This window comes from Calypte anna, chromosome 8 (assembly GCF_003957555.1).
Source record: "Calypte anna isolate BGI_N300 chromosome 8, bCalAnn1_v1.p, whole genome shotgun sequence".
In the NCBI taxonomy this organism is placed as follows: Eukaryota; Metazoa; Chordata; class Aves; order Apodiformes; family Trochilidae; genus Calypte; species Calypte anna.
Genome location: NC_044254.1, coordinates 13,720,486 through 13,733,916, shown reverse-complemented (window position 1 = coordinate 13,733,916; position 13,431 = coordinate 13,720,486). Strand labels below are relative to the sequence as shown.

The following is a 13,431-nucleotide window of genomic DNA, read 5'->3' as shown; positions in this document are numbered from 1 at the left end:
CCTATTAGCCACAGGAACCATCATAGTTTTGTTATGCCCTGCAGTAGCTGTGTAAAGTGGATCTTTATGTAAAGCATAAAACGGGTGGAAAGAGAAATGACCACATGTGGACAAGAGTTAAGCCGAGGAAGCAATGCAGTACTTGGTGTAAGTGAACAGGGCTCTCCAGAATCTTTACAAATGAGACCAGGAAAACAGCAGAACTAGGAGAGAAATTTTGGATGTGATGAAAAGAGTAATTCAAAAAACTTCCCACTATATATAATCAAAGAATCCTTTTGCTGGGAAAGACCTTCAAGATCATCAAGTCCAACAGTTAAGCCAGCACACAACCAAGTCTAAACCACTAAACTATGTTTCTAAGAACTGTATCTACACTCTTAAATATCTCCAGGAATGATGACTCAACCACTTTCCTGAGCAGCCTGTTCAGTGCCCTCTGTCCAAAGAAAAAACACATACAGTATCACATAATTGTTACCTGTAACCAAGTTTCCAAACCCCTCATAAAAAGCAAGTGAAGCTTTGGTTCTGCTGGTCTCTGTCAAGCAAACACAGGCAGCAGATTTGATAATTTAGTGGGAACAATGGGGTGAAGTATTGAGTAGAACTTCAGAACAGAAGTGACCCTTACAATGGACAAGAGGGTCAAGAAAGAAAAGGCAGACAAACCAGAAATGACCCCCAAAGTTAAAGGATAAGAGGATTTGGTACCAAATGGGACCATAGAACACTAGCAGTTCTCTACTTATGCAACAGAGCATTCTTTCTACCACAAACACCAGCTCTGCTCCAACTCTAAGACAGCAGAGGTCAGGTGTGCAGGTGTGTATGTGACCAGGATGGATCAAGAGAAAGCATAGGAAATTCTGGGACAAAGCCACGATGCTTTAGTACCATCTTAGGAATCCTTCCTTTTGAAACACTGCTTATGTTTGCATGGGAGAAGTCAATGAGATACTCAGTGGCCCTAAATTCACAGTAATTGCCTTAATCCTACTAAAAGTAAGCCACAAACTCACAGTCTAGTTCAGGGATTTTTGGAAAACAAAACTCATACTAAGAGGAAGTTTTAGGCACTAAACCAAAGCTGTAACTATTTTTAATTTAAAAGTTCTGTGGTTACATAAAAACTTCCTTCCTACCTTGCCCTAAGATTTAAAGGGAACCAAAGGTATTGACCTGCTTCCAGTAAATCTTGCACACATTTTCATAACTGAAGAACTACATTGCATTCTATAAAGCAAGCAATATTATTTACTTTTTAGCACACAGGAAATACATAAAATACTTAATTTTATACCTAACCACATACTCTAAAAGCACAAGCAGTATGTAAAAAAATCCAGCCATTAACATTTTCAAAATCACTATTAAGAACAAAATAAATGCCATCTAAATACTGGATCCACCACATTCTCAGAACCCAAACAAAACTAGAATTTTATTTGCAGCATCCAGAGAAGCAAAACAGGCTGCAAATTCAACAAGCAAAAAGCGAATCCCTGAATAATGTGCTTCTCACAAAGTATTGCCTTGCCAGTTCTTTTCCCTTATAAATCAACTGTGAATTCAAGGACTTCAGCAGGTCTCATCTACTGTGGTAAAACCACTAAAAGGAAAAGAAAAATTTCAGGAGTTGAGAGGCCAGCCATTCATGGCTGTATACTTCAAGACTAACACCTTACTAACTTCTGAATGTACTGCCTTCCAAAGACAAAGTCTTGTAGTAGACAGCAAGTCTGCTTAACTTTATGCTTATGAAGCTACCTTATTAATGTCACTGATTTTAGCCAAATTAAAAACTGAACATTTTTTTTAATGGACTATTATACGAGAGCCTTGAAGATCAGAAATGTTGGAGTACAGAACATCCTAAACAACCAGATAAACTAATCTACTCTAGAATAACTCTCTGATGCAGCAATAGAAAGCACAGTGTTAGGAGATAGCACTTTATCTGAAGCAATGGGGGAAAAAGCTGACACAGGAAAACAAGAGAAAAAAAGAGTCTGCTGACTACTACTCAAACTAAGTCTGAAGTCCAGCTAAATATGCAGTTGGACACACCTAGCACACTTTCAGAACTACAAAATCTAAGTTCTTAGCATCTCTATGTAGATACTTCGGGCTAATTTATGCAATACATTTCAGTTTACAAGTTATTTGCCGCATTTTCATCTTTTTCAACAGAGTTCAATTGAATCTAATTCTGATTTTTCATACTGCGCGAGATTATCCATCCTGAGGTTTGTATTAAATTCCTTCAAAGCACAATGAAGAAAAAAAAAAACAAAAACAACAAAACAATGTCACCTTGGTGCAAATTTGGATCCTATTTCTGGCCTCCTGACAGTTAAGAATTTCACATTAGAGCTGTTATTAAACTCAATTTCACTTAATTCTGTTGCAAAGAACATTTGTTACAATAGGAATATAGGCTGGGATTTCTTCTTATTTGCAGGCAATAGAGGAATTACCAGTTTTGAGAAAGAACTATTTTCTTTCCAACATCTTTTATACTGATAGTAAAGATTGCATCTTCATTAGCCTTATCCTCTAAGGACACGCTGAACTATCATATCACTTGTATTATTTCTCTGTTCACAAAACAGCTTGGGAGCTAATGACCTGTTTTGACAGTGCAGTATCAAAAATTTATTTCTCACCATTCCAAAAAGTAAGTGGATAGAGGCAGCAGAGGGAATTATTTCCTCCATGATTACTTACAAAGAAGACGAATGTGGCACAAGGTTAAAAATTTGTGAGGGAATTCACACAAGAACACCACAAATAACCTTGGGAAAGGTTTTTGTTGATGTTTGTTCTATGTGAGGTACTGAGAACATGCAGCAGCACCCAGGAGTATGAATTTTTGTGTCTTGTAAAAGCACTACAACTCAGAATCTCAGCTGGAGGAAAAGCCTTCCAGATGTATCTTACACTCCTCTTTCTGCTTCTTTCTGGGGTATGTGGATTGGATTACCAGTAACTGATAGTATATACACAGCCAAATTCAAACAAAACACACGACATACATGAGACATACATGTCTTTTGGAATCAGACCATTAGTTTTTTTAAAACTATTTGTTACAGTTTTTTATTAGAGAGTTTAGGAATACAAATTAGTACAGCTGTCAGCTGCCATACAATCCAAGAAGCAGTTACTTGTTGCTCTGCTCTCTTGCAATCACACTGCCTCACAAAACAGAGAGCACAGTATTGATGCTGGAATCTACCTTTGCTTTGGAATATTTGCAGAAGACTCTTTGCAAAAACCAGTGCTCCATTCCATCATCCTAATAACCCTCTGAAATTCCTTGCACCTCTATAATGAGGAAACATTTTAGTTTGCCTGTATCACAGCCAGTACCAGATCCACAGAGACAACTTCCCTAGGCAAGATTTTGTGGATACTGTTGACATCCAATTGACATGTTACAGAATGTCCGAACTGGCCTTTGACTGCCACCTTTGTTACTACGTACAAACTTACTCTGATAGTGCTAGATCTGCATTGCTTTTAGGTCTTGTTCATCTGAGGGATATTTGGCTGCATTAATGAAACAGCATGAAAATACAAGGCTGTTAAACTGGAATGTTGGGCAGGGAGAGCCATAATCATACAAGCGCCTGGGTAGTTCCAAGTGATACCAGGTCTTCTGTAGGCCCAGTGTAAATTCAAGTTTGCACTTTTACTAACATGGGGCTGTGACGAATCATCTCTCTGATTTTTGCCCAAATGTAGGTACATGACAAACCTTCATAATAAGGACTGCAGACTTGTGAGGTTCTTGGTCAGAGAGAAAGTAAAGTGAGTTTGGCATTTCCAATAATCACTTATCTGAAATGAAATATACCTTCTGAGATCTAGAGAGTATAAAATTATGGAACTAATTATGAGTTAGCATAAAAATAAGTTAGTGTTGTCTGTGAAAACTTAGAATGTGTTTGGGGTGGGGAGGAAGAACCACTCAACCTTACCAAAACAGGGATTATCCTACTTCCCTGGAAGAGATATTAGTAAAGATAGCTGTACAAAACCATGAGCACAGGGAAATGAAGCATTTTGTATGGCAAATAAGGGCAGTATTCTTTGCCTCAGTATGAAGAGCAATTTGACCAACTTCTTCATCCACACAATCGTGAAACTTAATAATTAAATTATAATTACTAATTGAACAAATTATTACATTAAATAATTTAATAACTAAGAGCTTAGAAATTCTGGGTTTCCTAATGACAGCCACAAGACATAGGACACACAAAAAAAATAATACCCAAACAACAACAACAAAACAAACAAAACCAAAAAAACACACAAAAGTACAGGTTCTAGCAACACATATCTACTTGAACTCTTGGAAGCCATGCATCAGGTGTCAAAGAGAAATTCCAATTATGATTTAGCTTTACCTGTCAACATCAGATAATAAAGAATTTTACACACAAGCAGCTTTACAGTTTTACAGGCTAAAATAAGAACTCTCTCTTGAAAGTTCTTCACTGTCAAGTGAAAATTCTTCCTTCAGCCAATAAAACCAACTTTCAAGAACCCAGCTGCTTCTAACTTTGATCATTTAGTTATTTTCAAAACACTGTAAAAATCTGTTTAACATCTGCAGTTTAACATCTTTGCCAGTGACACAGACGGTGGAATTGAGTGCACACTCAGCAGGTTTGCTGATGAAACCAAACTGTGTGGTGTGGTCCACATGCTGGAGGGAAGAGATGCCATCCAGGGGGACTCTGACAGGCATGAGAGGTGGGCTCTTGCCAGCTTCATGGTCAAGTGCATGGTCCTGCACCTGGGTCAGGGCAGTCTCAAGCACAATTACAGGTTAGGTGGAGAAGGGATTGAGAAGTGCCCTGAGAAGGATTTGGGGGTGTTGATGAGAAGCTCAATAGGAACAGTCAATGTACACTTGCAGCCTAGAATGCCAACTGTGTCCTGAGCTGCAATCAAAAGAAATACGGCCAAGGGTGGTGATTCTCCCATTCTACTTCTTTGTCTTGAGACTCCAGATGGAATATTGTGTCCACTTCTTGAGCCCTCAACACAAGAAGAACACGGACCTATTGGAACAACTCCAGAGCAGGTGGTGAAGGTGATCACAGTGCTGGAGCAGCTTTACTATGAAAAAAAGACTAAGATAGTTGAGATTGTTCAGCCTGGAGGAAAGAAGGCTCCAGGGAGACTTACAGCCTTCCAGTTCCTGAAAGGGCCTACAGGAAAGCTGGAAAGGGACTTTGTACAAGGGTGTGTAGTGATAGAAGGTGATATAATGGCTTTAAACTGTAAGAGGTTTAGATTAGATATTAGGAAGAACTTCTTTAATGTGAGGGTGGTGAGATACCAGAACAGGTTGGCCATAGAAGCTGTAAATGCTCCCTCCCTGAAAGTATTCAAGGCCAGGATGGATAGGGCTCGAGCAACCTGGTCTAGTGGGAGACATCCCTGACCATGCAGGGAGGGTTGGAACTAGATGATCTTTAAAGTCCTTCCAACTCCAGCCATTCCATGATTCTATAATCAGATACAGGCTCTCAATAAAGAATTTTTTTTTCCCTTGAACTAACTAGAAGTGTACATTCCCAAGCCAAACAGAAGACAACTGGATTTGACAATCCCAGAGGTTCTTTCCATCTTCACTGATTCTGTGAAAGTTGACAAAATAATTTTGTCAAGTTTTCAGAAGCAAATATCAGGTTCAAAGAGATTTAATCTCTTGTGTGCATTTGTTCCTTTGGTCCTCCCTCACCCAAATCTGCATCAGATGGTTACTGCAATGTTAGAAGAGTGCTTTTGTATGCAAGAATTTTATTTACACCAGAAGATACTACAAATTCCACAAAGACATATGATTTCTGGTCATATAGATGTAAAAATCCTGACAGACAATAATCCTACAAATAAATAGAGGATAGTATACATAAACTTCAACTTGGCTATAGAGTAATGCAACTAGGTAGCTGCAATATAACACAGGAGAAAAGTTTCTAGACATCAGAAGAGTTCCATCAGAGAATGATGATTCATTCTTTTTTGCATTCTCCTCACTTTGCCTTGTTTTTTGTCCCATAAAATTACATACTGAGTATTTCTGTAGTAACAATCATATTACTCTTTTTGAATTATTAAAGAGTTATGTTTTATGTTAGTTATGTTTTTAAAATTATAATTAATCAAAGCTAAGCTATGAAATACTTGAGTCACAGTTCAGGAAAATTGGATCCACAACACATGAACACCATAGTCCCAATGACTATTTGTTCAGGGCTACTAACATCAAATATAGCACTTGGGTTGAACAACGCACCATGAAAAAGCTCGACTCAAATGCATTCACACTTAATTTTTGTGAACAGCAATGAAAGACTAATTTACTCCTGAATGAGAATATCCACAAAACATTACACTATTTCACAAATTCCTACACAGAAATAAAAATATTACAAAGTTTTGTGACAAAATTCTGGTAAGGTAATGGACTAACAACATACTATTAGTCCCAACTTCTTTCAACATCACTGCAAGCATTAGAACATATACCTAAGCATACATGACAGACTGCTTACCACCAATGCTTACTTGCTCTCTCAGTTTTAAATATACTAATGAATGGTACAGAATCATACCAAGATGACTCAAGAAGTGATACATTTACTGACTGCTAAGTCGCTAGTGTCTTCTGTTCTATCAAAACTGGGCTCTCAGGTAATGAAGTAAAATATAAAAAATCCATTGTAAAATTTAAAGGAAGCAAAAGTTAGAATTTGTTACCATAGCATTTTTTGTGTTTTAGCAAAGCAACTGGAAGATCAAACAGAGGTACTGCACTTGCTGCTATGACTCAAAAGACCCAAATTCTTTTAAAAGGCCACACTAATAAATCCTTGGAATCTCTTACTGTTTCAAAAGTATTAGGTCCTGATGCATTTGAATTCTGAGCAGAATTTCTTGTTCTTAATGCTTGTGCAAAAGTGCTCTTCATGGGACAAGGAAAGTTATCATTTACAAGAACAAATATATTTAATACAGAGGCTTTGGTCTCTTAAGATAAGAAAACATCTCTTGCAAATTCTGTTTCGTGAATGCTCTTGAGAATGAAGGTAAAGCTTCACTGTGTACCACTGTGTTCTTTTTATGCTACCAGCACTGGCTGTTTGCATTCTCTACAAGTATGCAAATCAAAGAAACAAATTATGTTAAAAAGCCTGTTCAAGTAAGCAGGTACACCTTAGAGATCAGTGACAGAGGAACACTAAACACACTGAGGCCTTTCTTCTTTCAGTGTGAATGGGGTATAGAGAAGAGAGACTTATTTTCAAGTGAGAAGAAAGCTTTATTCTGCATTCTGCAAACAAAAAGCATACAAAAACCATGCCACAACCCCCACATGATTAGAACTGGTCTTTTCTCACAAAATTTGAGAATAAGAAATCTTAATGATGGACACAGAAAAACTATAAATCCTAATACAAAAGCTGTCACTTGATTACCTTTTCTCAATTTCTGTCATCCAAGACACTCTCATCTTTCTGCCTTTAGCTGCATTACACTGCATTTTTCCTGGGTTAGCTGCATTTTTTTTTCCCCAGTTTATGTTTTGGTTTTGTAACAAAGTCTAAAGGATATTGATAAAATCAATTACTGTATTTGGAAGCAATTATATACTAGTGACAGTAAAAGATTCCCAGAAGACATACTAACTATGAAAGTGTAACTCTGAGAAAGAGTCATGGATATTATAATCAGGAAGTGAGGCAAGAATAATAAACAGGAATAATTTGCCATTAGCTCAGTGTACATTGGGTCTTTAAGCAGAACAGCTCACACATGGCTCTGGGCTGGAAGCAGTAAGGATACCACTCTCCTCTTCTGCATTCCATCCTTGATAGCACTGAATCCAAACCAAAACCAAGGTTGATTTTTTTACTTAATGGTTAAAACTGTTCTCTTGGAAAAATGCAAAGGGACATTTCAAAGCAACTTAGTGACTTTTACAAGTTTTTGCCATGGAAATAGTACGTACAATGCCATACCTTTTAAACCTTCAGAGGCAAAACCTAGTCCTTAAAAATTATTTTTAAAAAACACACAGAACTCAAAATACAAACAAAATCCCAATCCACTAGATCCCATATACTGAGAGGCATAAAAGGACCTTTTAAACAGGCCTAAGTATTTAACAGTCCATACATTGACTTGCCTTATTGCAAAATAAAAATTACTTAAAAGCCTGAGCTATGCAGTAGGTAAAAAAAGGAAGAAATTCTCAGAATTCCTGAAATCTATGCATCAGATTCACTCCTCGCTCTCCCCACATTTTTTACATTGTTTTTTGTTTGGCTTCTTCTATCAAGACCCGAATTGAGTTCTAGGGAGAAAATCAGCCTCTGAAAGAATGCAGAGCTATAATAAGAAGCTGCACCTATAACTGGACATGTAGAGGTCTAGAAAAATATATAATTCCTATGCAACAAGCATATATAAATAAAGGTTTTAAAAGGTACCTTGCCTGGAGTTTGCTGCTCTTCTTGTTTTGCAGGGGGTACTCCTCTATAACACTTTGTACCACAGGCAGCTGCGGCTGGTGTGTTCTGGTGTATGGCAATGTTCCAAACATATCAAAAGACCTCGTGGGAATCATCCCCTTCTTTTTCCTGGGGAGAGTACCATGGATAGAGTTGTCTTGAAAGGAGTCTGAGTGATGCTCAGTTGGTGAAGGTTTAGTGGTCAAAAGGTCCATGGAAGAAGCTAAGGAGAACTTGTGGTTGACTGCACCATTTCTCGGAAGACTTGAAAATTTTCCTGCAGCTATCATTTTTGGTTCTGGAAAAACAAAAAAAATTATTTATCATAGCACATCAGTCAAAGCCCCCACTTCAATGTAAGCAAAATGGTATGACTAACAAAGGCATCTAGAACTGATCTTTGCTTTGCTGCAGTCAGGTATCTCATGATGTAGCCTGTATTATAATCCAGCCATGTTTTTCCCAACTGCACTTCAAGCACACACAATAACTTTTATACATGTGAAAAGTATCTACAAAAATTATCTGATCTGGACACACATACAAGAGCAGACCCTGAGCAATTCTTCATTTTTATCCATCAAGTTCCTCTTTTTTGCTCCTTCACATCTTCTGAAGACTCAGACATCAACTTAAAATCATTAATAAAAAGCAAAGTTTTAAGAACATTTTGAAAAAAAAATAAAGGACATTCTGCAGCTTGGTTTGGAAGAATATTTCTAAACCCAGCAGAGTTGGCACAACATGAGGAATAAACCTGTTTCTGAAGAGCCTTACTCAAGTAATGAATCTACCAGAGAACTGGTCACATATTTCTAACAGGCTGTAAACTAAAGGGCTCTACCCAAGAGATAAGGGCAGGGACAGACTACTGGAATTCTCCAGCATGCTGCCTCAAACCAGTGTTGACACTAGGGATTTGCATAGCTGTCAGTCTCTTGTACAATCACTCGTAGCTTGTCATACAGTACAGGTTTTTCTGTTACCGTGAGCACAAAGCTTCTTGAGACAAACACTAAGCATATTAACAGATTGGTGCTCTGTTCCTCAAAAAATACTGCCTTGTACTCACTTTATAGTGTTATATTACAGCAGACAGGCTACCTTATCCTATCCAGTTACATTAGCCTGCAAAAGCCACTCTATGGAACATACACACAGACCTAAAGGTCAACCAGTCCTACATTATTTAACCATAGTCAACCAGGTACCTCGTATAAAAACTGGAAAAGCAGAAATTTACATGGAAACAGAAACCAGAAGAGCTTTTAGAAATAACAGTTCCCACCAGGGAACTGACCCAGCTTCACCTTGGTCATGTTTCATTCTGAAAAATAGAGTGGCAGCTGAAGGCCCAGCAGCTGGCAAGTCAGCCTCTTACAGCTGCATGAGAATTCCTCTGGTTCCAAGGAATGAGCAGGTGCTGCAAAAGAAACAGAGCTGGCTCTATATTCCTCCTGCTCCCTTCTCCAACATCAGCATTACAGGTACTATTGAAGTGTTGCTGCACTGAGGCTGCTGTTACTCCTACTCAGAGGTTATCACAACAGGTTCAGTTTTGATGTAACACTAAAGCTGATCTCCAGTTTATGAAAGAATTCTGCTATTTCCTGTCAGCTGAATTGCAGAGATTTACAGGTTGGGTAAGGTTTCCAGGCTTCAACAAGTACCTTCCCAACTCTCCATTATTGAAGGCCCTAGAAGAAATAACAGTTATTATGAATGACAGGTAATACTTACAGTTCTGGTTGTGGGTTTTTTTGTTTGTTTTATTGATTTTTTTCTTTTTAATCTCCTATTTCTCAAAGCTGTCTGAGCACAGTTTCTATTCACTATTGTAGAAAAGCCTCTGGAAATAGCATCTCTGCACAGGGAGGTTTCTTGCTGAAATCTTGCTCATATTCTACAAACATATTACTCTCCTTCTTGAGACTGATGAGATTCTGTACTTAATAACTATACTTCCCTTTTGATTTATAATAAACACCTCTGAATCACTGAATTCTGGCTATTTTAAGTGCAGATAATCCAGGCAGAGAGATTTCGCTTAGGCCTTCCTGCAAGATTACTGCTATGCTGAAATAGAACATTTTTTGCAAATGGGTATCAAAACCAAGCAGATACAAATATGACCAATGAAAGCTTCAGTTTAGTAGTTGATACCAGATGAATTTACAGTAGAGTTAAAGTGTCAACTATTTCATGTTTGAGAACCCATACAGAAAGCTGAAAATTCCCTCTCCTAGCCAAATTGCAGGATATTATTACAGTAGTCTAGTCAGTTTCCAATCCAACAGTCAGAACTTTCAACAAATAAGCAGTAACCCTCTGAAGTACAGCTTTTTAAATTTAACTTCCCTTCCTAATGAGTTCTTCTTCAGAAAACCTAACTCCTTCAGTTATGTCCTATTCATTGCATCTTTTAAGTTGCTCTCAGTAACATTCCATGATTTACAAATTCAGTATCTAATTCTCAAGGTTACACCCGAGTTTTGTTCTGCAGAACAGAGTTCCAAAATTAGTAAGAAATACCCACATTCAAGAACATGAAATATGTTGCAATCCTTCCAACAACCCCCCTCAAAAACCAAAAAACCAAACCCCACAAAAAGTCTGCTAACTTCTGCCCATAAATGCACCTGCTTGCCTAATTGCTGCTGCTGCACTACATATTTTTCATAAATGTAAACTAAGATCTACAATAATTAGCTTAGTAACAAAAGTCTGCTGAAACATCCATACATTTCCCTTGTATTGAATGTAAGTGCTGCAAGGAGGAAGCCTCTTCAGATGAAGACTTTAGAATGTCTCAAATACTTTAGCATATGATTCAAAGAATGTTTGACTTTCCTAGAGAGAAAGTGTGCTTTGAACATCTGCCAACATGAAATCAACAATTTAAACAACAGACATTATAGCAGAATGATAGCCCAAAAGGAACCAAAATTAAATTGTATAAATTCCCATTGTAAAAATGCTGCACCTCACAAAACAGAGCACACTTTGGAAGTCATATAAGTTTCCTCTGACTACCTATAAACAAGGTCAACTCATGCCAATACGATGTTAACAATGTTAGGTGAATTTGTGTTTATATATACAGTGACAGGTTGCAATTTTGAAAGGTATACAGGAATAGAATTGGCAGAAGTCAGATTGTGAATTCAGAGAACTGGAGGGCATGAAAGGTTTCCAGATAACTTCTGATACGTCCTGGTTTTTTTTTGTTTTGTTTGGGTTTTCTTTTCACAAATAAGGGTGGCAGAATACAAATGAAGAAGTCTTTAAAATTAACATGGCATTTATGAAAACTGTGCGATTGGACATAGAATAAAATATGTATGTGGTGGGCAGGATCAGACATGTACCATGCACACTAATGGGGTGTTCATCTCTTCACAGAATTGCTCAGAACAAAAAAGAACCATATGAACAATGAAATAAATAACCTTTGCTTCTCAAAAACAATACAGAAAATATGTTTCTGCTTTTGCTCTCTTGGCTTTGGGATGCAAATACAAACTTTCTGGGTCAGCTTGTCTTCATGAAAATTTTCTAATGTTCATGCAACCTGGAAAAAGGGTTGACCAAACTTGATAAAGGGATAAGAATACATGTCCTTCCCATAACACAACATAATATAACAACTAGTGGCAATGGCTGTCATCATTTCAATACATTGGAGGAAGGAAAGGGAAAACTCATTTGGCCTCAGAGATTCACAAATTGCATACTGAAAAGTCCAAGGCTGTATATGCTAATAGAAGCCTCATAAAAGGAGATACAGAAGCAACTTCAGATTTCTGAATCATACTCTCAAGGTATCTCAGAAGTTCAAGTTAGATCTAAAACTGTTTCAGACATTAAGAAATTCATACCTCCCTCAAAGTCTTACTGATCTTCACTCTGATTGTCACTTACTGATCTTCACTGATTCTCACTGCTCTTCACTCTCTGAAGTCTATAGTATTACCATATTATAAATGGTTCAAAAGTTTGTTCAAAGTCTTACCATGTTTTAATAGAAGGGCTTAAACATAGTTTAGTACACCAACCGAAGAACAACTGCCTTATGTTCTCAGGTCCTTACAAGATGGAGTCAATTTATGGGAAAACCCTATTTTTGATGCAGCAAAGCTCCTCAGAGCTTCCTCTCAGCTACCTGCCTCCCCTCCCTCAAAACCAGTAACAATAAATTACCATGAGATACATTTCTTCTCTCTGCTTAGTTGGCACATTTGCATGCACTATGCAGATGCACACGGGACACAGTGAAAGTGATCAACTTTTGTGGTGAAGAAAGTCAAGTTCAGGACAAAAATCAGATCAATTTTCTTGGATTTATTTTTTGTATAGTAAGAGAACAAGGTAAGGAAATGGAAAAAGCATGACTACATCACTGTAGATGGCCTCATGGGAAGAAATACAGCTGAAACTGTAGCCACTATAAAGTAAAGATAGATTACACGTTAATTGTCTCACTAGATGTGATGTAGTCTTCTTCATTAGTATAACAAAAGAGAGCATTCCTGCTCCCAAAATGCCTTAGAGAAAGCTTTATAGAACCTTTATTTTCTACTTTTTAAGAAAACATGGTAAACAGATGCAGTAGCTGCTATAGCAAACAGTTCACTTTTCCAGTCCAGTTCACAGGACTTTGAGAACCTTCGTTCAAGAACCTACAGCATGTTATGATAAGGAGAAATAGATTGAGAAAGCATACACAATAGTTCAAAGGCTTCAAGCTACTATCAGAAAAAAACATAAGCCTGTCAAACATCAAAACATCTTTGCAAGATTACAGTCAGGTCAGTGCTTGCAAGGGGTCTTGCAGTGCTATCAAGATGTTTGTGCTATCTCTTCTTATTTATGTCATACAGTTTCCTCACCC

General features: G+C 37.5%; 1 protein-coding gene across 5 annotated transcripts in view; it reads right to left on the bottom strand.

Moving 5' to 3' along the window:
* BCAR3 (BCAR3 adaptor protein, NSP family member) overlaps positions 1–13,431 on the bottom strand; it is a 72,047-nt gene that overhangs the window by 43,336 nt on the left and 15,280 nt on the right. For all 5 annotated transcript variants that reach the window (XM_030455536.1, XM_030455539.1, XM_030455540.1 and 2 more), the window contains exon 2: positions 8,520–8,838. In XM_030455536.1, the coding sequence (XP_030311396.1) occupies positions 8,520–8,838 (319 nt within the window). The remainder of the gene's footprint in view (positions 1–8,519; positions 8,839–13,431) is intronic.